Raw genomic sequence first — 26,246 nt, forward strand, 5'->3', positions numbered from 1 at the left:
TGGAGTGAGGCTCGCACACACAGGGCCTGATGGCTGCTCATTAAGTCTCAATGAGGTGGCATTTTGACAGGGGATCTAGGTTGTGGTTCTCCTGGCAGAATCTAATCCCATTTAGAATTTTTAGACAATTTCTATCTTCGTTATAACTGAAGAACTCCTTGAGAACCAGGCACGAATTCTTGCTAATTAACCCTGCATCAGTAGCAATGAGTTGGAGGTGAGGGGGTCTGAAAAACGGGTGGGGGGAGAGGGCAAGAGGGTTGGGGCAACAAGAGGGCCGGGACCCTGAGGACCAAAGCTGACCCCCCTTCAGCCAGCCTGGACCCTCAAGGCCACACAGCAGGGCTGAGCTGGTAGAACTAGGCTGCGGAGTCCAAGATGAGAGGCATGGCTCAAGGTAGCCTGGCTTTAAACCTTAAAGCTCCCTGACGGTGGAGATCACATCTTCCCTCTCCCTCCGCCCCAAGGAAGCCCCTCCTAGTCCCAGGGCAAGCCTTATCTCTCCTTCAGAGCCAAGCTTCTTGGAGAGTTCTACTCTCTCCCCTGCCACCCTGTCCTCTGACCGCTGCCGTCTGTCTCCTGCACTCTCATGGTCCAATCCAGTGGCTCTCCCCAGCCTCTCCCTCTCGGGCCTCCCTGTGGCACCTGCATTGGGAATCACTGGCTGTTTCTCCTAGAAACATGCCCCTTTCTTAAGATCCCTTGATGTTGCAAGATCCAGGCCTTTCAACACACTGACTGGCCCCTCGCGATCATCTCTGCCTCCTCGTTCTCCTTGGTCACGTAAGCAGGACGACCCCAAGGGCTCTCTCTCCCCGGGACCTCACCCAATGGCTGGCAGATGATTTTTAAGTATTTCACTGTAGTCCCTGAATTTCCCTGCTCCTGACTTCAAAAATAAAAAAGCCACCTGCCTTTCTCCTCGGAATGTCCCACAGGCTTCTCAAACTCAACATGGAAATTTTCTTCTTCCAGTTTTACTGAGATATAATTGACATACAGCACTGTATAAGTGTAAGATGCATGATTTACACATGAAATGATGACCACAATAAGTTTAGTGAACATCCATCTTCTCATATACTTAAAAAATTAAAAAAATAGAAAAAGGATTTTTTCTTGTGATAAGAAGTCTTAGGATTTACTGTCTTAACAACTTGCATATATAACACACAGCAGTGTTAGCTATATTTATCACGTTGTATGTCTCTTTTTCTATGAGTTTGTTTGAAGTATAATTGACCTACACTATGTTAGTTCCTGGTGCACAACGTAGTGATTGGATATTTCTATACATTTGAAAATCATCACGATAAGTCTAGTTACTATCTGTCACCCTACAAAGATATTACATAAATACTGACTACATTCCCCACACTGTACATTTCATAACTGTGACTTATTTATTTTATAATTGAAAGTTTGCACCTCTTAATCTCCCTCACCTATTTCTCTCCTCTTCTCACTCCCCTCCCCTCTGGCAACCACCTATTTGTTCTCTGTATCTATGACCCTGTTTCTGTTTCCACGTGGAACTCTTGATCTTCCAGGAGAGCCTGCTCCTCCTCCCAGCATCTGTCTCTGTGCCCAGCATCATCATCCCCTCGGCTGCTAAAGCTGGGGACTGGGAGGCATGTACTCGCCACCTTACTATTTCCCATCTGATCCTGTGCCAAGGCTGTTTCATTTTCCCTTCTTAATCATTTCCTGAATTGCTTCCCTCTTTTCCTCCCCACTGCTAGTTCCCGTGCCTGAAGCACCAACCTCCCAGTTGGTCTTTCTGCCTCTCCTTCCAGGACAGACGACCTCAGTAGCTCCCTGATGGTCCAAATTCCTCAGCCTGGCATTCCAGTCCTCGCATAGGATGTCCTTGCTGTTTCATGGAGATTCTTACCAGAAAGACAAGAGCCCCAGTGCTGATCTAGGCTGGTGCCTTACATTTGATGTTTTTCGGGTCCCCTTTTGGTGACTGTACCTCAGTTTTCCCCACTCTCCCAATGCCTCAGGTGGGGCGACACCCCTGCACCTGAGAATGGAGCATGTGACCTCCACCTAACCCAATCAGTGATCGCCATTCCCCGCATGGGCCAATCAGAGCCAGGGACGCCTGGAGACTGTCTCAGGATACTAAGCCCGAGGCGCTCTTTCCCACGGGCTTGAACCCGAAGCTGTGCAGCCATTTTACCACGGCAAGGAAAGAGTCTATGCGAGGGAAGGAGGCACAAGATGGAGAGGGAGGAAATGGGTGGTAAGATGTTGTTTGAATCTCTGAATCAAGCTGCGCCTAGAGCCAGCCCTATCCCTGGACCTTTCACTTCTGACAGTGAATTCCTGTAAAGCACCCCGAATGGGGTTTTCTCCCTTTTACGACATGAAACATCCAAACTGGTACGCAGAGGGAAGAGAGGCGAGCTCTCACGTGGCTGGTTAGTGAGCCCTCGGCATCATCTTCCAGGAGGTCACCGTGTGATCTCCTGTGTGTCCAGGGTCGACAAATGGAGGCTCGGCTGCCCCGAGCCCCGGCCCGCACATCCAATGTGGGCCGCTGGCATCCCAAGGTGCGTAGGCGTAGAATGGGAACCACGTGGACTGCTGATTGAAGCCTTAGGCCCTGGGGTAGGGCCGGGCCCCTGGAATGTGGACGGTGAGCCCCAGGACCAGGCCAGAGAGTGCTGAGGGCTTCTCAGGAGGGCGACAGGCTCCTGGATGATGCAGAAGGACCCCCAGATTCTATGAGTCACTAGAAGATAGGAGGGGGATGGGCGCATTCCCAGACTTTTCCAAAGGGAGCAGTCCCTGCCCAGGGAGGAGACCCAATCCCACTTCTCCCAGGAGCCCTTTGGGAATGTTGCTGGAAACAGCTGCAACAGGGATTGCCGGGAAGGGAGCATAGGAACTGGGACGTGCCCGGATGCTGTGGGAAGAGGGCAGGATTGAACGCCCTGGGAGGAATGGAGGGTGAGACTTGGAATGTTCCTTAACGTTCTTCCGTGACGGAGCCTTAGGGAGATGAGCCTGGCCTCGCCTCTGAGATGATTGGAGGGTTGGAAGAGGTAGAATTGGGGTGTGGAAATGGGGACTATTGTGGAAAGCCCTAACTTTCAGTGGGGCCTGGGAGGCATCGCCCTGTGTGTGGAGACGAAGAGCCCCACGCAGGGTCTGCCTCGAGAAGAAGGATACTGGGGGCCCTTCTCAATGAGGACATTGCATCAAAGCTCCCCAAGGATGTGTGCTGAGAACTGAGGGTCTTTGATGGAGCTGGAGGGTGGTCTGGAGCCTGGGGTAGTCGGGAGGGGTCAGCGGGGGCATGGAGGGGAGTCAGGGGGCTGGAGGCGGCAGGAGCCCTCCTGGACTCAGCTCTTCTGAACCCAGATGCCTGGGGGCTCAGGCTTGTCCCCTGGCCTTCTGGCCACCAGCTGCCACAAAGCTGAGAGGAATCTGCTTTGCATTATCAGAGAAGCCGCATCCCCCCCGGCATATGGTCAGCAGACCCCACAGCCCGCAGCATCATGGGAGATGTCTTCTTCTGACCCCAGCCCTGGCCCAGCCCCTGCTTCCCCTGGAGCACAGGCTCAGGGGCCCCCATCACACCCCTCCCCACTGGGTGAAGAGGCCTTTCCTATTGTTCCAAGTCTCAGCTCAGCTTCATTGCACCGGATGAAAGAGGGGAGGGAGGCACTAGGGGACGAGAAGGGGCCCTGAGGAGCAGACAAAGATGAAGGGTCTCATCCTGTAACCTAGAGAACGAAAGAAACAAAGAGCAGAGAGGAGAGAGCCTTGGGGGTGGGGAGGGGAGAACAATAGACCTCAAGCCCAAGTAGACTGATGATACAGGAAGAAGCCAGCGAGCGTCTGTCTGCCCTCGGAGCCCACTGGGGGCTCAGAATGAGGTCTGACTCTAGGGCTAGCTGCCTGATGTGGCAGCCAGTAGCCAAATGTAGCTACTGAACACTTGAAATGGGGCAAATCCAAACTGAGGTGTGCTATAAGAATAAAATACACACTGGATTTTGAAAACTTAGTAGAAAAAACGTAGCATATATTGTTAATAATTTCAAAATATTGATTATATGTTGAAAAGACATGTTGGATATACTGGGCTTAGATATAATATGTTATTATGCTCATCTCACCTGTTTCTTTTTTTATATATTTATTTGTTTATTGGCTGCATTGGTCTTTGTTGCTGCGCACGGGCTTTCTCTAGTTGCGGTGAGCAGGGGATACTCTTCATTATGCTGCATGGGCTTCTCATTGCGGTGGCTTCGCTTGTTGTAGAGCACGGGCTCTAGGCGGGCAGGCTTCAGTAGTTGTGGCACGTGGGCTCAATAGTTGTGGCTCGCAGGCTCTAGAGCACAGGCTCAGTAGTTGTGACCCATGGGCTTAGTCGCTTCGCAGCTTGAGGGATCTTCCTGGTCCAGGGATCGAACCCGTGCCCCCTGCACTGGCAGGCGGATTCTTAACCACTGCACCACCAGGGAAACCCTCACCTGTTTCTTTTTACTTTTGTAATGTGGCTACTAAAAAATTGAAAATCACATGTCACTTGCATTATGCTTCTCTCGGACAGTGCTACTGTAGAGCACAGTCATTCATTTATTCAACAGATTTTTATTGGGTGCCAGCTATATGCCAGGCAAGGTGCGGAGGATTAGACAGTGAGCAAAACCAGACCCTGTCTCTGGTTTCCTGGAGTTTACAGTAATCAAATAATCACTCAGACGGGTGCCTAATTGCAAAGAGAGATAAGTGGTCTGAAGAAAAGGAGTGGAACTTGATGTTCTCTGAAACTGGACTCAAGAAACTTGATTTGTATCCAGAGTACGGTGAAAGCTTTTCCCCAAGGAAGCACTGAACTGGGACGTAGCTTGAGAAAGAAGGGGAAAGAGTGTTACAGAAAGGACAGCATATGCAAAGGCCCTGCGGCTAGAGGGCCCTGTGGCTTGAAGCCTGAAGAATTGTGAGGGGGCTGGTTTGGGGAAGCGCAGAGAGTGAGGAAGAGGACAGCTGGAGCAAAGTAGTGAGTCTGCAGGGGTGGGAAGGGGCCTCACACAGCCTCCAAGGCCACATTAAAGATGGGGAGCCAATGAAGCATTTTTGCCCTTGCGGGGAACTAGAGAAGGAGGGGTTAGGCTGAAGGAGGGCGAGGAGGGTTTCTCCACAATGTGGTGGTGGGAGGTGCGAATCTCTGGTACGATGTCTTTTAGGCTCTCTGCCTCAGTACCCCTGAAGCCCTAGGCCACTGCCAGTCACCTTCGCACCTCCTACCCAGTCCTGAGTGCTACGAGGACCTTTTTCAATGCCCTCGTCTCGCCATCCCTGTGGCCCATCCTTTACCTCTGACTTCCACCTCCTGGCCCACCTATCCTGCCCCGCCCTCACCCTCCACACTGCAGCCGGAGCTGGTGCTTTCACGATGGAAATCTGTCTATGGCAACTCCCTGCTTAAACCCCCTCAGTGGCTCCCGCATGTTGTAAGACGTAGTCCAGATGCTTTAGTGTGTCTCTTTGTAAGCCCTTCCCCATCTGGCCCCTCTGACCTCCCACTCACTCTCTCGGCTCCAGGCACAGGAGCCTCCCCAGGCCCCATGCGCTCTGTTCTCTCCCTTCAGGGCCTTTGCTGAGCTGATTCCTCTGCCAGGAACTCTCTCCTCCCCGCAGCTTGTTGACTCCACTTCAACAGGACTCAGCTTCAATGTCTCTTTACTGGCAAACCCTCCCTAACCCCTGGTAGGGGTGAGTCTGGGCTGGGACCCTCGCTCACCCCAGCTTGGCTCCACACACCATCCTGCTGCCTCCCCCTCAAGAACACAAGATCGTGGAAGGCTTTGTGTCTCCTTATTCCCACAGGCAGCATCTGGCTCTCCCCGACCAAGTTAGAGGCACTTCCCCCATCAGAATGGGGGCTCTTCCAGGATAGGAATTGTGCCTCCCTCATCAGATTAGAGGTATCCAAGTCTGGGGCTGTGTCACCCCCATTAGATGGGCGGCTCCCTCAAGACAGTCTGTCTCCCCCCTTATACTGGGGGTTACCCAAGACCCAGGATCATTTCTCATACCGACTTTATTTATTTATTTTTTTTATATATATTTTTTAATTTTATTTATTTATTATTTTTTGGGGGGGTACACCAAGTTCAATCATCTGTTTTTATACACATATCCCCGTATTCCCTCCCTCCCTTGACTCTCTCATACCGACTTTAAATCACTGCCCCCTCCCCGCCACCTTCCTCACAACCCTCACAGTCTGGGGGTAGGAGATGGAAGACAGCCTCCCTCCACCTCACGCCTAACTCTTGGCTGGGGCCCGGCTGGCCCCTCCCAGGATCCCAAGATCAGGAAGGCTTGTTTGCTGTTCTTTCTGGGAAAGCAAGCCTCCTGTGGCATTCCCTGGCAACCACAAGCCAGCCCCATCAGAAGACCCAGCCAAGTGACCAGCAGAGGCTGAACAGCTCAGACCAGCTGCCCGGCCAGCCTGGGAGAGTGGCACAGGCCCGGGGCCTGGAACCCTGCAGCTCCCGGACCAGGCAGAGCTCAAAGCCAGGCTGGTAGGAGCTGGGGTTAGGACCTGCCCGGGAGAGCCACAAGGGAGGGGCCTCCCCAACTCCAGGCCGGGCCAGCCCGGCTCCTGCCAAGCCATCTGGAGCCAGACCTTGTGTGTGTGCGCTTGTGTGTTGCAGGGGGGAGTGGTGTTCCTCCCGGGCCATGTGGGTGGCTGGGAGCTGTGGGGTTGTGACCTGGCCCTCCTAGTAAGCCTCTGCTCCCCTGTGGTCAGTTTCACTTCTGACATCTGGTCAAGTTCACAGCTGGCCAGCTTCCTGCACAGCCATTTTCACTTTCCCTCTCCCAGGTCTGGCAGCGAGGGCCCTCACCCCTTCTCTATTCTACTTAAATTAACTCCATGGTGACACGTGAATTTCCTGGATTTCTGTTAAAACTCTCCCATTATGTGGGGAAAAAAATAGGACAGGAACTCAGTGAGTTGGAAATTATACCCGGGTCCCTGCCACACACACACACAGCCCCGCACCAACTCAAACCACATGTATTTCCAGAAAAATCTCTGTGTGACTTTTCTTTCTTTGCTATTTAATGTTCATCATTTATGTTTTATGTGTAGGTTTCAGGAGGGCCCAAGAAACGATTACACAGGATGCAAGGGGCAGGGGACAGGGAGGGTGACAAGGAGTCTGGAGCTCACAGCCCCCAGCTGGGGTGGGGGAAGGGGGCAAAAGGGTTTCATCTCAGCCCAAAGGGAGGCTGGAGGGGCCCCAGAACCAAACACATGCTAAAACATACTTGCAACCTCCAAGCGCCTCCCCAGCTGCTGAGGAGGAAAATAAATACCTCAGACCCTGTCCCACTCCCCACGTTCACAGGCCAGGGGCCAGCAGGTGAGTTTCCTCCTCCCATCACAGGTTCAGGTCAAAGAAATGCCATCTATGTACAGTGTCCCCAGTCCCTTCTACGGGGTGGAGAGACCCCTGGGCTGGGGACAGGTGGCTGTCCGTGCACATCCTGCTCGGGGCTCGTTCATGCTAAATAGGGGGTCGCACTCATTCCAACATCAAGCAAAACAGAACAGGCCGGGGGGCACCACATGGCCCCTTTCTGGGACCACGCTAGGGAAAGCACAGTCCTCTGTAGGGTTCTCTAAACTGGGGAGAGATCCTCTCTGGGCCACAGTGAAGTCAGTTTCTTCTTGCTGCGTTCCCACGCGGGTCCACTTTTCCTCGCTGCAGCCACCAGGGCCCAGGCAAACCCGCGCTTGCAGGGAAGGGGCGGAGGGGGAAGCATTCCTCCACGTGCAGGCCCTTGGACGGCAGGCGCCAGCTCAGGCCTCAGCCGTCCTTGGCCTGCCAAACCCGGGGGCGAGGGAAGACAGCGAGCAGAGTTCAGTTCCCTTCGATGCTTCTCTGGCAGCTGCCCCAGCAGGATCCGGCCTCAGCCCAAGAGAAAGAACTCTTGGAGAGAAGCAAGAATTCTTGTCCTGCGTGCGTGTGTGTGGGTGTGTGTCTGTGAATCTGTGTGTTGCAGGTGGGGGATCCTTAGTCCCCGACCGCCAGGGCTGACTCTAGGGGAAGATGCTGCCTCTGCTGGCTCTGGGTCTGTGCTGGGATGGCGGGTACCTACAGATTAGCCACATCACAGATACCACACCGACACCCCTGAGGGAACAGGCAGAGGGAAGCGGCACCCCTAGCCACAAAGCCCAGACCTGACTGGGGTCCGGATGGATCAGTGGGCTGGGCCTCGGGTGGAGCATCCCCTCTCCACAGGGGCTGGAAGGGCCTGGTGATGGTGAAGTGCAGACTGGGTCTGGCTTTGAGACAGTCCCCAGAAGGTCGCCTGGCCCCCCACTCCCAGCAAACCTGAAGCCTGCAGCCCTCATTCGGGAGGGGCCAGCCCATCTTTGGCCTCCCCATTGCTGGGTGGCTTTAGGCAAATCATTGCCTCTCGCTAGGCCTCACTGTCTTGTATGTAAAGCAAGGGGGATGAACTAGATTTCAACTCCCTCTTCCAGCTCTGTGAAACCTCTGATCCTCTTCATACTAGGCTGGGGCAGGGGGGTGGGCTGAGGGAGGTTTAGGCCACAAAGGTGCTCCCTCATTCCCCAAGTTCACAGTGTAGAGTCCATGGCTCTGGTTCCTCAGTCTCTCCCTCTGAGTCTCTGGGGCCTTGTCATGCCCCCAACACCATCCCTGGTGTCAGCCCCCCAGATGTGACAACCTGCTAAGGTGGGAGGGGCTGGCCCCCCCCAGCAGCGGGGGGAGAAGCGAGCAGGAGACCTGGGACGGTGCCAGGGCAGGGCAGGGCGGGAGAGGCAGCAGGGGCACTTCTGGCACCGGAGAGGGAGTGTGATCAGAAGCGACGGGGCCACACAGGAGCAGTGACAGGGCTGCGGTTTGGGGGCCCGGGCTCCGAGGCCCTGCCCAGAGGCGCGCAGCTCTGACGCTGGCCCATGGGGTTGGCTGGAGCATCAGTCGTCGGAATGTGGGGGCAGGGCAGGGGCTCCCGGGCCGGCTCACACCGGGGACGTGGCCGTGGACTCGCTGCACAGGCTCTCCACGATGTCGGCTCTCTGGATACGGCGCAGGGCAGCCAGGAGGGTGTCGAGCGTGGCGCTGTCCTGGGCGGCCCAGCTGGCCAGCAGGGCGCGGACCGGGCAGGCCTCGTGGGTGAAGGAGTCTATGTGCTCAGGCTGGTAACCCAGCTCGCCCGCCAGATGCCGCCAGGTGTCCCCCGCAGAGCCATTGAGCAGCTTCTCCACCTCCTCCCGCTTGGCCAGCGGCAGGCTGCTGTAGAGGCCTCCGTCACCCTTGAGGGCTGCCAAGAACCCAGGGGGAGTCAGGCGCTGCCCGCTGGACCCTCTTTCCCCCACAGTGGGCCTGGAGGCCTGGGATGAGACCCAAGAAGGGCTGAGGCATTTCTCCTCCCAGTCTGGGGAGGACCCGAGGGTCGAGAAGCAGAGGAATGCCCAAGATGCAGTCCTGGATGTGGCCGGGCTGTGGAGGCACCTGGGGGATGCTGGCTCACGTGCCTTCTGCACCCACAGCTCCAGAACCACCCCCACCACCTAAGCTCCCTGCCCGTTACCCACCCCGGCCCCACCCCCACCCCCAGCAATTAATCAAGGCTGAGGAGACAGGACTTCTGGTCCCAGACTCAACTGCGGCAAGTGTCCTGGAGCCGGGCTGTGGGCCACCAATTAGGAGACATAATTAACTACTTGTTCCCCAGAAGTCCTGGGCAGGAGGCTAATTGCAGCCACTTGGGGAGTAATTAGCCCTGGGGGACAATTAGCTTGATGAGTCTAGATGCTCCAATTTGTCAAAGCTTCCACTTCCCAAGTCATCCCACTGGAAAAGGATTCTCCTACCCATTCCCTCACCCCGCCTTTCCCATCCTTCCACACAACGGCCTGTAGCCCGCCCCTCCGCAGTCCCTGCTACAGCCTAATCTCCATCACTGCTGCTCTCCCTGCTTCGGCCCCCCGAGCCCGACCCGGCCCCGCTGCTCACCCTGGCCTGCGGCCGTCTGAGTGTGAGGCTGCTGGTCGTGCAGGCTCTGGCTGTCCACGGAGATGCCGCTGTCACTGTGCAGTTTTTCTCCCTCCGGTGGGGGCGTCTGGTTCACCGGCCGACTGTTGGCTCCTTGCTTGTTCTGCTTGCAGCTGTTCCACCTGGAGCCAGAGGACAGGCCTACTCTCAGGGCTGAGGGGCCGCATGGACCACACAGCTAAGGTACCTGTGCTCTGGTGTGTGGATGCCCGGGACCTGGTGGGTGCCCGTCGGTAACCCCCGCACAGCACCAGAGGCTCTTCTTCCTCCGCACACCTGCCCCTGGCCCACACCGGAAGCACTGTGAGGGCACGGTGGCACCCAGGGCTTTGTGTATGTGTCCAGCGTGCAGTAAATATCAGTGAGATGAATAGTGCACAAATAAATGACTTCCCAGGAATTCCACTTTTCCCAATCTACCCTCTCAAGTACTCCCACATGTATGCAGGGATATGTACAAGGATTCCCTCTGCTAGTAGAAGTAATAAGAAAACACTAAAATCAAACCAAATGTCCATCGACAGGAGACTGGTTAGATAAATTATGATCCGCCCAGATTATTGAATGAGCAAGTTATAAATAATCAGATAATCTGTATGTTCTGAGGAAAGCTCTCCCAAGGGAGATTAAGTGAAAAAATAAGTTGTGGAATATGTATAGTATGACCACATTGATGCTTTAAAAAAAAAAACAACAAAACAACCTGCGTGTGTATGTATATCTATAACAGGTTTTCTACACATGTGTTTATAAATGCATAGAAAACGGCTGGAAGGGATCCATTCCAAACAGATTCTGAAGAGGAGAGGGGTAGGATTTGGGGAGATAAAAAGAGGCTTCACTACTTTTTGCTTTACAAGACACTGGTCTTCTTTGCATTTTTCCCAAACAAGCATGTTACTACTTTGATGATTTTTTTTTTAAGAATGGAAAATGCACTTAAACATTTAAAACGCTTTCTAGGACTTATCCACATCCTGATTCCTGGATATGGGTGCCATAACATCCCATGTGTGACATGGGAAGGAAGAGAAAACATGCACACAACACACAGGTAACGGTGTGAATAAATGGGGTTCAGGGAATGAGGACACAAGCTGCTGGGAAAAGAAGCTCTGTGTGCAGCTGGGGGCTGGGGAGTCAGGCAGGGGAGCAGAATGGGGGTGGGGAGGTGCTGGCACCAGGACAGGACAGGGATGATCCCCTTACCTACCTCCTGCTGACCTGCCACACTCTGGAGTGGGGGAGCTGCTGGTAAGTGCAGATGCGCTTGGTTTGGGGTTGAGTTAAAAGAATGTGTGCATTTTCAGGTCATGGTCACAGCAAAGCCCTCCTTGAGGGCAAGGATCTGGCTCCCTGTCTCCTGTTCCCCCTCTCACCTCTTGAAGGCGATGTAGGCCACAAGGCCCACAACCACAGCAGCCAGGATGGAGCAATAGACAGGGATGAGGTTGTCGGTGGTACCTCGGGTCACCACGGGCTGGGAGCTGCCCATCACTGTGGTCACCACATCTGACACCGTGCTGGTTACGAGGTCTTGCTCTGGAGGTCGCGCAGGCTCCTGGGTGCTGGGGTCTGTGCTGTCTGAGCCCTCCGGAGGCGTGGCCCGTGTAATCCAACGGCCAGGGATCTCTGGGAGAAAGGGCTACAGGCATGAGGGCCCCTCCCCTACGTTCTGACCCCCAGAGCTTCTCCCCCAGCCCCCACCCTGCCCCAGGTGCTTGTATGCTCAGAGCCCACACACAAGGCTGAGGGCTGGGATTGGGTATATGATGTCATGATGGTGGAAAAGAGCAGGGCCTAAGAATCAGGAGCCCTGGGTCCCCTTCAGCTCTGTCACTGACTTGCTGTGTGACAATGGACCAGTCCGTTCAACTCTCAGGACCTCAATTTTCCCATCTACAGAATGGGGATATTAAAAGAGATGGTCTTTCAGCTCCCTTCCATCTATAGCTGTGATCCTAGAATTCTATTCTGCCTACCCTGGTACCCAAAAGCCCAGCATGGAGGTAAACACATGAAGAGAATGGGCCCCAGGATGCCTCCAACTGGAATCAGGCTAGGGAAATGTAATTTCTCTGGCCCCAGGTTGCCCCAGTGGCCCCAGTCACACCTGACCTAAAGAAGGATGAGGATAATCGGGTCTGGCAGAGAGGTACCTTCCCCTGCACCGCCCCTGAGAGTTGGCATCCAGCCTCCTTTCCAGTCTCTGGTGTCCTAGCTCTAGGCTTGGGCAGGGTTGGGTGGTGCCCAGCTGGCTTGCTTCCCTCTAGCCAGTGCATGGACAGTGGCTAGCCTCTATTTCCTGCCCTTGGTGGCCCCCACACCATCTGATCTTGCCACCCAGAGAAGACAGTGTCAGACAGCCCAAACCCAACTTGCGAAGGATGAGGACTGCTGGTGGAGACAGGGCCCACAGAGCAGGCACTGCCACTGCATCAGGGGAGGGAGCCTGCCCTGCCACCCACCTAGGTTCTCTCATGCCAGCTGGGCACTGCCAGCCTCCCTGGCAGGGGACCCAGCAGTCCCTGGCACGAATGGATGGGATTTTCCATTCTGCCACCCAGCCGGGGGCAGTACCCAGGGTTGTGGGCTCTGGATGACCTGGGGGTACCTGTCTGGGCAAAGTTACCTACCCCATCTGTCCTCGCGTCCCACGCCTGGGGCAGCGGGGGAAAGCAGACAGGACGTGCCAATGGGGTGAAGGGTGGGTACTTTACTCCCCAGCTCCGCCCCACCCAGCCCCCAGTTTGCCCACCCACGTTGGAGTCAAAGCTGCCCACCAGCTTCCTAGGCTTCCTTGGCTCAAGGCAAAGATGCTTCAAAGGACCCCATTTTCAGCACCTTTTGAGAAGTAAGGTCCCCAGATGTGAATCTGGAATCCATCTGGCTGGCACTGGGGAGGGGGCTGCCATCTGCTGCCCTATCCCACCCCTCCCCCATCTCAGTCCTGGGAAGGAGGAGGTGGAAGAGGTCAGGCAGGGAGTGGAGGAGACACAGCCCTCCCATCTGGCAACCACAGGCAAGACGCTGGCCTGGGGAGGGTCTTCTCTTGCCCGGCTAGGGGACTGGGCCAGCTAGGGGGAGGGGCAGGCTGAGCCCCGAGAATGAGGGTGCAGCTCTGTTCAACTGACCTGAACCCAGAGGCTGAAGGCATGATTGGGTGGAGGGTCAGTGAATCAGGCATCACAGAGATTTGAGAGCAGTGGGGAAGAGCTGAGAGATGGACTAAGCTGAAGACAGCGCCTTCCAGGGCGCTTTGGGGATGAGATCCAGATGTGGCCGTGTCCACTAGCATTCCAACCCACTAAGCCCTCGGCAGGTCCTGACAGCCGTGTCCGGAATGGGAGCTGTCAGACTTGGGGGTGGAAAGAGGGACCAGGTTACTCCTCCTAAACCCAAATTTCTTGGGGGGGGGGCGGGGGGCCAGGTTCTGCCCCCAGGGTGGGTGAGTCACCAAGTTGACACCTGAAATGTATATGCACTGGAGGGGAGGGGGGCAACCAAGCCACCACAAGTCAAATTCCATTTCCTGAAATGTTCCCTCTGCCCTGGAGCTGACATTTACCCCTTCAGAGGCTAGCGGGAGAGGGCAAGAGGGGCAGGGATAAACGCACCCCTTCAGGGTGGCTGGGGAAAGAGCGATATCTGGAAGGAATCTGGGAATGCGCCAAAAGGCAGAGCCCACTCCCCACCCCAGCCAGCGCCTTTCTTTGCTCTAATCGCACCCCTAGGTCCCCCCACCAGCTGGTTCGGACTTGCCCACAGAAGCGTGCCACCCGCCTGCCCACTGCAGGCTGCTGAAACTCCCTCCCCGCTCCGCCCTGTGCCTGACGCTACTTGCCTGTCTCCTGGCCCGGGAAAATCGCCACCAGAACCACCACGTTCTGCATCCCACTCCTCCACCCCGTCTCCACACCCCGATGCAGGAAGCTTCACACACACACCTGGCCTCAGCCCAGCCTAACAGTCCTTTCCACCCTGAGCTCTCTGCGCCAGAGATCACAGGATGTGGAAGGCAGTCATGAGTGTGTTCAACTCGAGGTTCCCCATGGCAGGGGATCTCTCTCTCCCATCCAACTGGGGGCTGACTGAAGCCGGAGGCTGTGCTGCCACCACCAGAATGGGGGGTCTCCTGGGAACTAAGTGCTGGGACCGTGTCTCCCTCATCAGGCTGGGGCAACGGCTGGCTCTGTCCCGTCCAACTTGGGGCTCCCTGAAGGAAGCACTGTGTTGCCTGCTCAGAGCGAGAGTACCCTGAGGGTTAGGTCCCAAGGGGAAATAGCTAAATGGGTGCCCAGCCGTAGGATGACAGAAAGTAAAGGCATTGTTAATCTCTCCCCCATGATGGAGGTCACCAGCCAGGGACCAAAACAGTTCTGCCCTGGCTGTCATAGTGCTACTTCCTCCCATCCCAGGAACTGCCCCCTCTGGCTAAGGTGGGCACACCAGCTCCCGTCCACCTGGGAAGCTGAGGGCCCTCCACATGCCCCTGCCTCATCCTCTGGCTCCCAAGCCCTAAGCCTGTGGCTCCCCTTCTTTCTCTGTTCCAAAGCTCCTGTTCGCAGGACCTCCTTGGTGTTCCCTGCGTCTAACTTCATCCTTGACTGAACTGTAACAGTGACTGCTGAACCCTCCCCCACAAGTGGAAGTGAGCCAGGCCCCTTCCCAAACCCACAGCAACCCCGGAAACCGTGTGACCAGAGAGGAAACTGAAGTCCAGAAACTGAAGTCCAGAAACTGAAGTGATCTCCTTGACATCACTCAGATAGTAAGTGACAGGGCAGACTGCATCCCAGGTCCCAGAGCCATAAACCACTACGGGCCTCAGAGCCAAAGTGTCCCAACTCCTGAGGGTCCTCAGGCCCCTTCCCCAGTTCTGAGAGTCTGCTTCAAGGATCAGACGTGTCCTATCTGTGCTCTGGACACAGAGGCCACCTTCATGCAGCTCATCTGCCACCCACCCAACCCCCACCCTCACCCCTCAGCCACAGGTTAACGAAGCTCTGGAAAATGGCCCTGGTTTGGGATGATGAGGGTGGTTTTTCAAACACTTAGCCCAAGGGGGAATAGTGGATGGGGTCCTTTGGTGGGAAGGATCGGGAGGGTGTCCGCTGGCTCGAGGCCACGGTGGCTGCCCCCGCAAGCCACGCCGACCCCTGCCAATCCGGCCTGCCCCGGGGCGCCCTTCTCCCCCCGCCCCTCCCCGAACCCCCGTCCCGACCCCCCAGCGCAGCGGCGCGCGCGCTCACCCTCACACTCAGCATCCGCCCAGCGCGTGCACTCGCGCAGCTGGCGCTCCGTGTCCTCACACACCGTGCAGGGCAGGCACGGGTCTACGTGGTTGGCCTCGTCAGAGTACGTGCCGTCGGGACACTCCTCGCACACCGTGTTCTGCTTGTCCTGGCACGAGAACACGAGCCCCGAGCCCGCCTCGCACACGCGGCACGCCTCGCAGCGGCCGGTCGTCTCGTCCTGGTAGTAGCCGTAGGCGCAGCGGCACACGGCATCGTCCGCCTCCACGCACGGCGCCGACATGCTCTGCAGCCCCACGCACTCGGTGCACGGCTTGCACGGCTCAGTGGCGCTCACCACGTCCGAGAAGGTCACGCCTGAGGGCAGATGGACGTGAGCAGGGAGCCACGCCTGAATTTAGTCGCCCGCCCTTGGGGCGCTTGGGACGCAGGGGCTGGAGGACCTCCCGCCCCATCCCCGGACCCCCTTGTTCCACCTGGCCCCCTCCTTGACTCTCCCCCTTTTCCCACCCGTCCCTGATCCCGGCTCGTGGCTGCCGACTGGGAGGGAGGAAGGGCACCGGGGGCCCCATGCTCCGGCCCCCGGAAGCTCTGACCCTGAGGTTCCTGGGGTAACACAGCTGGTGCGGGTAAATTTCTTGGCAGATTCTCTTAGAGAGTTCCCAGCATGATTAAGGAATAATCTGAGCCTGGTTCCCACCCAGCCCTCCCCGCAGGCCAGAGTTGAGCTGTGAACCCAACCCAGGCATGGCGGGTCTTCACCACGGAGCCTCCCGCCTTCAGCTGCCCTTCTAATCCTCTCCGCACAGGTGGGGGGGCTCAGGTGTGGCCTGAATGGGAGTGACTAGGGTTAGACAACAAACTTTCCCACCCGTGGCGCTACCCCACGCTGCTGAAGGGCTTGGCTCTAGAAGGTGGGGATGGGACTCCTGGCAAGAAAGGTACAGCAGGAGGGACTGAAGCTAGAGAGAAAGAAGCTCTTTCAAAGGGCAGGGAGGAAAGATTTCCGAGCTCACTCCTGACTCATGCTCTCTCAGTTAATGGATGTGAGCTCCAGAATAAGGGGAGGGATGCCAGGGTCCTCTCCACCTTGTGCAAAAAAGGGGGAGGTCATAGAGCCAGATCTTCTTCCTCCCTTCCAGCCCATGGTGGAGAACTCCATGCCAAACTGAATCCAAGAGGACGTGTCGTTGCTACAAGGGTAGGAAGAGCACAGATTTAGAACCTGAGAACCAAGGAAGGAGGATTGCTCAGAATGTGGAAGCAGAGGTACAGAGATTGGGACCCCACTGGAGGGAAATCAAGGCTTGCTGTGGGGGTCCGATCTTAACCTTCTCTAACAGCATCAAGAGACAAGATAGAGCACAGGGTCATTATCTTGGAGGTTGGGGCTGGGGCTGGAGAAGCAAAGAAGGAAAAAGCAGAGAGAAGTAAAAGGGGCAGCAGTTGGTGGCGAAGAGAAGAAAAGACAGAGATGGCCCTGGAAGGAAGACTTCAGTTTCAAGTCAGTTCTAGCAGAGCGACTCCTGTTTCTCTTCCTAGGCATCAGGCAGATCTGGATTCAAAACCTGCTTCCATCACTTTATTAGCTGTGTGACTCTGGGTGTTTTACTTAACCTCTCTGAGATTTTTTTCTTTCTCTGTAAAACAGGGAATAATGTCTCCACTCACAGGGTTGTGGTGAGCAATAAGTGAAATTTCTCGGTAGCGAATTCCTCAGGATTCCTTTATAGGATCCCTGACACACAGCAGGGATCCTATAAAGGCTGGGCCCCCCTGGGGTGGGCAATGATAAATTCAGTGAACCTCAGTAGCAGGGATATTAGTCAGACAGCAGAAAGGACTTCCAAACATAAACAGCTGAGGCAGGATGTCCAATTTATACAACAGGTTCCTATCTGGTTGGCATGTGGCAGGGGGGTGGGTCTAGTCACAGGGAGGGGAAGAGGAGGGTCCTGCCCATGGGAAAATACAGAAAATTAGCAGCAAACTCCTGGGAGAGGGCTCTAGGGGGTGGGGAAAATGTGGTCTTTTTTTGGCAGAGAATGAAGGCACGAGCTTAATGGGTTTCCTTGTGGAAACGTTTTGAGGATAGAGGGAAAGCCCGCTGGGGTCTCCATCCCATAAAGTGGGCTTGTAAAGGCAGCCTGTTAACACAGCTGGGGTGTGGGGGTGGGGAGGGGAAGGAGGGAAGGGAGGGGAGCAGAGGGATGAAGTGGGAGGGAGGATTCCGAGCTGGTCTCTGCTCCTGTTGCCCCTCCCCTTCCTTGGAGATGCCCTCTCTCCGCCTCTTCTACCTCACTCCTTGCTTTGACAGAAGGGATTGGGGTCTCATCCTGGGAGACTTAGAGTCCAAAGAGAAGAGGCCCTGGGCAGATGTCAAGGAAATGAGAGGGGCAAACGTGGGAGGTTCCAGGGTAGCTGATGGTTGGCCAACCCTGCCCTGGGATGGAAACCCTGTTAGGCCAGGGCCAGGGGAGGTGGCCAGATGGCAAGATAGCAAAAGTATAATGGGATGTCCAGCCTCCCTACCTGGCATCCCTCTGCTGGGGGCTGGAGTTATAGGATCCACGAGCACAGAAACAGGAAAAGAGTGTTTGGGACACCAAGGTGTTGGGGTTGCCTGAAGGATAGAGAGGCTGTGTGCAGCGTGGTGCCTCGAGGGAGTGGTGGTGGCGGTGAGGCATCCAAAGGTGAGACAGGCTGGTGGTGGATTCAGAGTTCCTGGTTCCTGTACCCTTGTTCCCAACAGGATGAAAGAACAATCTGAGTAGAATTCCCACTGGGCCTCCAGCTGGGCACTGAGTGACAGGTTGAAGGCAGGATCAAATTGTCAACAGGAAAGTTTTCCAGGCAGTCAGGAAAAGGGCCCTCGGCCTGAAGGCAACTGAGGTGTGTGTGTGTGGGGGGGGGGGGGGGGGGGAGGGGGGAGATGGGGGGAGGTTCCAGCAGAGATGAGACTCCAGAGTCAAGCGCATAGAATTTCAGACCCCAGACCTGCCATCTTTCTGCCTCCCTCCTCCAGCATCTCTGGAAGACGGGGTTCTCTCCCCTCCCCAAGGAAATCCCAGGTAGGAATGGCCACAGCACCCCTCCCTGCCTCACACCTGACATCACCCCCCAGTATGGACCTCCTTGTAGTGCTCCAACCTCCATCCCTGCTGCCTGGGGGAAGCTCTGCTTCCTAGATCAGAGCTGGAGAACAGTTGGCCAAGGGGCAGAGTAAGCCACACCCTCCCAGGATCCCCCAAGGTCAGTCTCCAGGGCAGCTAGGATTTGATCCTCCTCCCCTCCCCCCAAGCGCACGGAGGGTAAGTGGCAGCCATTGATTTTGCAGTGCAGGTGATATTTTTAGCTGGTCTTAGCATCAGCTACTCCTCCCACCTGGCCACACGCTTCTACCAGGCCTCCCTACTTGGGGGCTGGGAAGGGGCACCCCTGGGGATCCCCCATCAGGTCCCCCTCCTCCCTCTGTATACTTCCCTCATCCATCCTGAGCTTCCCCTCTCTGCCCCCTTTGCTGGGTCAGACCCACTTCTGGTGCCCATGCAGTGGTGGGCAGGAGTCCCTGCCAGGACGCAGAGCACTTGTAAGGCCTCTACTGGGCATGCCCTCCAGCCCCCTTGTCCTCCCTTCCATTCCGCTCCCCTCCCCGCACCGGGCACCCTATACTCACTGTCCAGGCAGGGCTCACACACGGTCTGGTTGGCTCCGCAAGGCTGGGCCACACCCTCGCCCAGGTTGCAGGCTTTGCAGCACTCGCCGCTCTGGGTGTACAGGCCCGTGGGGCACACCTCCTTGGCCCCTCCAAGGGACACCTGGGTGGAAGAAGATCAGAAGGTCAGGCTGGCAAGAGAAAAGGGATGGGGTAGATTTCGAGGGAGCAAACACCCCCTCCTAAAGCCTTCTATTGGAACCACCTGGGCCAGGATGAGCTCACCAGGGAGGCATTTGGCACTTGAAAGCTGATGGGGAAGAAAGGCAGTGGGGGAGAGCGCGCCCCTGCAGGCTGCTGGGGGTGTGAGATCAGAGCCTTGGATGCTAACCTTCTGCACAGTTCATTTTGGGGTTACAGTAACTCCTGAAATCCCAAGGATACACCATGTGGGGAAGGCGACCCTGAGGCCTAGCAGAGGGCCTTTGGGCGGCAGTCAGGAACCGGCAGGCAGGCAGGTTGCAGCTCGAACAGGGCTCCCAGCCAAGGGGGCAACTAGAAGCTGAAATCTAGCCCAAATGCCACTTGCTAAGCTGCACACCTGCAGGGATGCGTCTACCCAGAGGGGAGTCTTTCTAACAAAGGCTAGCTCCCGGGTCCTTAATTCTACCATTCCACATATTAAGAATCAAATGGGAAGTGTCTGTACCAAAGAACAGAAGGCAGAGGGGTGGGATCTTGGGTTCAACTCCTGGCTCTGCTCTGGGAATTCTGACCTTCTCTGCTTTCCCCCTCTGAGTCTTCATCTCTCTGGACAGATAGAGATGCAGACAGCTCAGGGCCAAAGCAAATGACCAGCCAGTCATCAAGAGTCTGGCGCCAAGACGGGAGAAAAGGATGCCTGTTACCAATGATGAGAAAGTGGCTGCTCTCACCACTCGGAAGCCCTGCTCCCCTAGGGTTTGGTTTCCACCCACCAGCCCTCCCCTCTCCCTGCCCCCCATGCAGCCAGTGGGAACAGCACTGGGAACGGGAAAGGGGAGTCAGATTCCTGCCGCAGAGGCGTCTTTGCTCGTGGATGGAACGATTTAGCGCCGGATTCCCTAGAGGGAGGGGCTGCTGGCAGACTGCTTTATGTTTCTGTTCCTTACAAAAAGTCTTAATGTCTAATAAAACTCCAAAGCTTCTTACCCTGGCTCCAAACTGTGCAGCTCCCATTTGATACTCAGAGGAAGTATGGGCTCTTAGATCATGGGACTGGAGAGGAGCTGTAAAGGTCATTTGGGGCATCCCTCTGCTTCCACATTGGCCAGATCATGGCCCAAAACACTCCTTTCCCTTCACTCCTTTCAAATATCCTGAGGTCTCACTAGGGCTTGGTGGAGGCAGGGGCGTGGACAGGTTGGATCGGTCTAGGAGGCAGCCTATGGTCCCCAAGGGACCGGTGGGGAGGGTGCAGGCAGCAAGAGGGGAACCTTGGGTGTTGCCCCCGTCTCCTCCCAGGTGACAGGAACACAGTGCTGGGAACATCTGCAGACCAGAAGCCTGGGGACGAGGTTAGTCCCAGACGCAGGCTTTCCCCCCCGGGAGGTGAGCAAGGTTCCAGAAAGGTCTGTTCAGATTTCTTTTCACCGTTCAAGGCTCTGCTTAAATGTCACTTCATGAGGGAAGCGGTCCTGTGGCTCCAGCCCCTCCCCGATCAGGCAGAGCTGCACTGTCACATGTCCTGTTTACTCTTCTTGTCTGCTCTGACACTCTACAGCATCCCCACTGGACTGTCAGCTCCCTGAAGGCAGGCACTGTAGTTGCCTCGGTGCCTGAGATGGCACCTGGCACATATTAGGGACCCAACATGTATATTTATGCAATTTAAGAACATAACATGATAGGGCCTCAATTAACTGGAATCCAGGGACTGACTTTCTGGATAGCTGATTTTCCGGAAAGTCGTGGCTTTGCTGTTCTTCTCACCTAATGTTTTTCACTTTAACCATGGGCGCTGCACCTTCCTCTGTCTCTGGAACATATCTTCTCGGTTCCCCCACGACTCAGGGACTCAATATTTACATCAGCGAGTATTCTGGGATGTAGTGCAATGAAACCCTGTGTTCTTTATCCCAAATTACCACACTTTTGTCTCTTTGAGTTCTCCTGTCAGCTTTCCTCACAGTTCTTCTGTCTCCTCCCTTCCTGTCAAGATATCAGTTGTCAATTCTTGCTGCTACCAGTGTGACCTGAGCAGTCCCTCCCCATTCTAATTTATTAGGCCTAATTGAATCTTTAGAAAGTATGTAACTAGCCCTGGGAGGGACGTGTATAAAGTGAGTACTTACAAGTAGTATCTGAACCAGGAGGGGGGCAGTTCTTGGAATAAAAAGTCTGCCTTCCTCCGCAGCTGCCTTCTTTGCTCTGAATCCTGGCTCATTGCTTAGAGCTGGGTGACCTGGGACAGGCTTTGAATTTCTCTGTGCCTCAGTTTCTTCATCATTAGGTAACCATGACAGTACCTGCCTCAGAGGGTTGCTGGAGGCATTAAATAAATAAGGTGTTTATTCACTTTGGGACCCCGCTTTTCTCTTTTCCAAGGTCCTTTGTGGCTTTGGGCTGTGTTCCAGTTAGTTGATGTCAGTAGAGCCCTGGGCTCCAGATAACTGAGGGGGTCTGACTGTGGCAGTCCTGGGCAGAGTGGCAGCCTCGAGCAATCCCCTCTTCTCAAAGCCTGCTCTCCCTACTGCAGCCCGTGGTCCTCTCTCTTCTCCAAAGTCTTGCATTTGGAGTCCAGGCCACATAATTAGTAACCGTGTGTTTCCTGTGCTGGTTTTGTTTTCTATTTCAAAACAATCCAGATCTGCTACTTAATAGTGTGCTACCTTGGGTAAATTCTCAGTCTCTCTAAGCCTCAGTTTTGCTCCCTAAAACAGTGGGTTGGTGATGTCTACTGTCCAGGGTTTCTATGAAAATTAAATGAAATAATTTATGCAAATCTGGTACATAGTTGGAGTTCAATAAATGTTGGTTATCAAAGATGTGTCTTGTTTTAGGGAGAGTGAGCTGCTAAGCCTGGGGGGGTAGGTGGTGGGAGAGGAGAGCTGAGCCATCCCCAAACAGAAGAAACCATCTCAGAGTAGGGGGCAGGATAGAAATGAAGAGACTTACCCACCAAGAAGAGTCTGAAGAGGGTATGGGGACCAAAGGAGGTTGGAGAACTGCTTACTAACCAACTATTTACTGAGCACTAAACTACGAGTTCCCAATGAGATATGCTCCCTGACTCCTGGGAGGAGTCACAGTCCCATGAAGAAGAGGAAATATCACCCCAAACAACTGCTCCAGAAGCTGAGGAGGAAAGGCTTGAGGGACTGCCTTCATCCCTTCTCTGATAGATGTAGACACTGAGGCCCACAGAGGTCATTCTGCTAAGTGGCCTGATGCACCAACCTGGCCACACCCTCTATTGGTCCACGGCCAGACAATCTTGGGAAGCAGGGAAGGATGACTAGGATTCAGGCTAATTGCTCCAAAATGATCAATTTACCAAAATGATAGGCACATTTGCTTGAAATTTATTTTTATTACACTTATTCCATTTTTGAGAATGTTTGCAATTTTTTTTTTTTTTGCCATGTCCAGGCTTTCAAGAAACTAAGGTGGAAATACCTTTAGGTGAACTGACTTTTAAGAATTAACTTAAGACTGGACAAAACAGAAAACACACCAAAATAGCTGAAAGAATTTGAAACTATAGGAAGGCTTCAGTGCGATGAGTCCTAACCATTCACAACAACTTCAGCAAAGGGTTCTTTAGGTGAATGGAGCCGCTGGCCACAGTCATGGGGTTAGAGAGTTTTCAAATATCCAGAGAGTCTTCTGAGAGCAATGCAAGCCCTGGGGACGCGCTCGCACATGCCCCCCTCCTTTATACAGGGTGGAGTTGGGGTCAGAGACAAGAGCTAGTTACTGAGGACAGTGCTGCGCCAGGACTCTAAAAGGGGACAGGGCTCTGAGTGGGGGGGGGGGGGGGGGGGCGGGCTCAGATACAAATTTGTGGTGCCAGGGGCATAGGACACGATCTAATCTCTAGGTCTAGTGGTGGTTCAGGGCCACGTGTCCTTCCGTGATCTGGAAGGTTGGGCAGTGGGGTTTGCCTGGCATAAGAAGGAAAGAGTAAACTCCAAGCCAAGCATCCTGGGTTCTGACAAAGGTACCACGACATAGTAACTGGGGGAGCCTGGTTTCCTGCCTGAAGGTCTGGGAGATTCAGCTCCCTCAACTGTAAAGTGGGAATAACTAGATTTACTCTGCTGGGGCCTTATAAGGATTAAATAACACAAGAGAAATTACCCAGGGCAGTGCGTGGCACACGGTAGGCACTCAACCAATTTTATTATTCCCGCATCCCCACCCTGCACCCCTAGGTTAGAATCTAGGCGCGTGAACGGGACCGGGCTGGTACAGAGGGGCGGGGACCCCTTCGCTCCCGGAGTCGCCTCCCCCACCCGGCCGCTCCCGTCCATGCATTTGCTGCCCCGGCTGCATCCCTATTAGGGGGATTAGCTAGCCCGGCGGCTCCGGTTACAGACGTCTGAATGACAAAGTGCCTCCATTACCGGCGCGGCCCGCCAGCCGACCCGCCGGGACGCGCTCTGGTTTCAGCACTCTCTCGCCGCGGCCCAGGAAGAAACTCGGACCGCTGCGGTGCGCAGCGCCAGCCCAGAGACAGCAGCCCCGCGGCAAGGCGGAGGCAAGAGCCGCAGGGGCTGCAGGCGGCGGATTCTGAGCGGGGTCCACCTTCCCAAGCCTCCAGCCCCTCCGCCCCCAGCTCCCCTCCTTCCTCGCCTTTTCTCTATTCGGGGGACACTCTCCAGCCCAGATCCGGAGCCCACGCCCTCGCCCCTCCGGGAGCCGCACTACTGGCCGCCCCAGTCCCCCCTCCCTGCCTCCCGCCGCGCCGGCCGAGAAGCATCTCTAACCCAAGGCGTTAGTCAGCAAACGTGCCCGCAGTCACTCCCAAATCCCCGGACGAAGCCACAGGTACCGACAGCGCAGGGAACCGGGGCTGAGCTTCGGGGATGGGCCAGCGCCCGGAAAGGGTCTCTGGCCATCCCAGCTCTCATATTCCGCCGGCCTGACTCTGGGGATGGTGTCACGCCCGCCCGCCGCAGAGACACAGAGACACGCAGCTCTTACCCCGAGCTGGGACGCCGGGCTGCCCCTTAAGAGGTACGGGGAGTCCCGAGCTGGGAATGAGGTGAGGGGCAGTCTAGCTAGGATTCTGTCTCAACTCGCTTGTGGGATCTTGCCCAATTGGTTTAAACTCTCAGAGCTCAGTCCCCTTGTCTGTAAAGTGGGGACTTGGGGGCGCAATGCTCAGATGAGAGATGAAGATGGCAGGGGGAGTGAAGACACCTCCTCCACTGCCAGACCTTCCAGGGCACTCCCTTCATGGCCACACACCAGGTCACATCTCCTGAATGTCTTGTCAGAATTGCTGGGCGGACTTCGATGCTTACGAGGACGCGCAGTCCTTTGCCGAGACAGAATCCGAGGCTTCTGAGCGCCTCGGTCTTGTTCGGCGTCTTTCACAGAAAGCTGGGCGGGGCGCGGGCGGAGTCCCGACCCGCCAGGGCGCGGAAACCGAGCGAACCGTCAGCGCGGCGCTCGGGCCGCTTAACTCAACCGGAGGTCGGGGTGGCGGGTGCGGCGCGCGGCCCCAGGCGCGCGGGTAGCTGCGATGGTTCCGCCCTCGCGCCGCAGCGCCCCCTGCGGGTCGCCTTCGCCCGCGCGACCCCCGGCTGCGCGCTGCCTGGACCTTCCCGGCTTTGCGCGTCGGGCCTCTCCGCACCCTGAGAAGTGGCGGCGGCCAGAACCCGTCGGACGACGCCAGCTCCATCCCATCCAGTTCTCGTCTCTGCTTCAAACCGCGAGGAGAAGTGCGTAGGAGGAGCCCGCAGGTCGCGGGGGAACCCGGGAAGCAGGTTCGCCCCGGCGAAGTGGGCACACCCTTCCCAGCCTCCGACCCCAAGCCGCAATTCCCCGACCCCGCGAGGCCTCGAGAAAGAGCGCGCGACACGCATAGGAAGGGTCTGTGCCTCTGCTCTCTCTTCTCGTCCCACCGTCTCTCGGTGGACAGGCGGGGCCCGACCACTTTAGGGTCCGCTCTCCCTTCTCCGTCCTCTTTCAATTTGCTTCTATCTCTCTACCTCCCTCGCCGTCGTCCCTTTTCTGCCCTGCCTAACCCACTTCTCTCTCTTCAACAGAGCCCCGCTCCACGAACCTCTCCCTCCCACGCCCCTCCCCCCCCATTGTCTGGCTGGTCCTCATTGTCCGATGCCCTGTCCCCTTTGCCTCCAGTCCCTCCATCCTCCTCCACATTGTTCCATGTCCCCGTCTCCGCTTCCCCACCCCAACCACACTCTCCCCTCACTTCTCTAGTTCCCGTCCCATTCCTCCTCCTTCTCTAGCTTGGGTTCTGTCTCAAGACCTCCCAGAGATCAAGATGCTTGGGGGAAAGTCGCCTCGAGATCCCAGCATGCAAGCGCCCTCTTCCGAAGAACCCAGGCATCCGAGAGCCCACAACTCCCTCCTGAGAGACCCCTCCCAGCTCCTCCACACACACCCCCCATGGTACATGAGAACCCGCATCCGTGCGCTCCTCTTGTCCGCATCTCTCTACCCTGAATCTCAGGGTCGCCTCTTCGCTCCGAGAACCTTAGACGCTCCTCCGTGGATACTGGCATCAGAGCTCCTCTCCCGCCATCCACCCCCAGTATCTGGTACCCCAACGCTCTTTTCTGTTTTCCCTCGGGGAAACCTCAACTCATAGGGGTTCCAGTCCCGGGAAAGGGAGCGGGCTCCCCTCCGTCTAGCACTCACCCCCAGAAGCAGCAGTAGCAGCAGGCGCGGCCCGTCCATGGCGCAGCCGGCGGCACCTGCCCCCATCGCCCGCCTCTCGCGGCAGCGCTCGGCTTCCAGTTCAGCCCGCTCAGCCGACTGATAGGGTTGCGCTGCGCTCCAGCGCCCACCCCCCCAGACCTGGCGGAGGCTCGGCTCCCTCTGGCTGCGGGCGGGAGGGGCTGAGAGAAGCCAGTGCGGCGGCCCCGCCTCCTCCCCGCCCAGCCCGCCCACCTCCGGAACCGCGCCCGCCCGCCCCGCCGCCTCCGGGAGGGGAGAGGAGGGATGGGAGAGCGTGCGGGGAGCCGCGCCCGCGCGCCCTGCTGCCGCTTCTCGGCGCCCTGGCCCGCAAAGCCTATCCCCTACCCCGCCCCGGTACCC

General features: G+C 56.3%; 1 protein-coding gene across 1 annotated transcript; it reads right to left on the bottom strand.

Moving 5' to 3' along the window:
• Positions 1-7,075: 7,075 nt before the first annotated feature.
• On the bottom strand, positions 7,076-26,023 carry NGFR (nerve growth factor receptor). Its single transcript, XM_057715698.1, has 6 exons — positions 25,848-26,023; positions 18,996-19,137; positions 15,317-15,676; positions 11,444-11,696; positions 10,026-10,186; positions 7,076-9,330 (listed from the first exon to the last, which is right to left on the bottom strand). Exons 1-6 carry the CDS (start codon positions 25,911-25,913, stop codon positions 9,029-9,031), a joined length of 1,284 nt encoding a protein of 427 aa, XP_057571681.1. The 5' UTR covers positions 25,914-26,023; the 3' UTR covers positions 7,076-9,028.
• Positions 26,024-26,246: the final 223 nt, after the last annotated feature.

The sequence above is a fragment of the Hippopotamus amphibius genome, chromosome 17 (assembly GCF_030028045.1).
Source record: "Hippopotamus amphibius kiboko isolate mHipAmp2 chromosome 17, mHipAmp2.hap2, whole genome shotgun sequence".
NCBI classification, from domain to species: Eukaryota; Metazoa; Chordata; class Mammalia; order Artiodactyla; family Hippopotamidae; genus Hippopotamus; species Hippopotamus amphibius.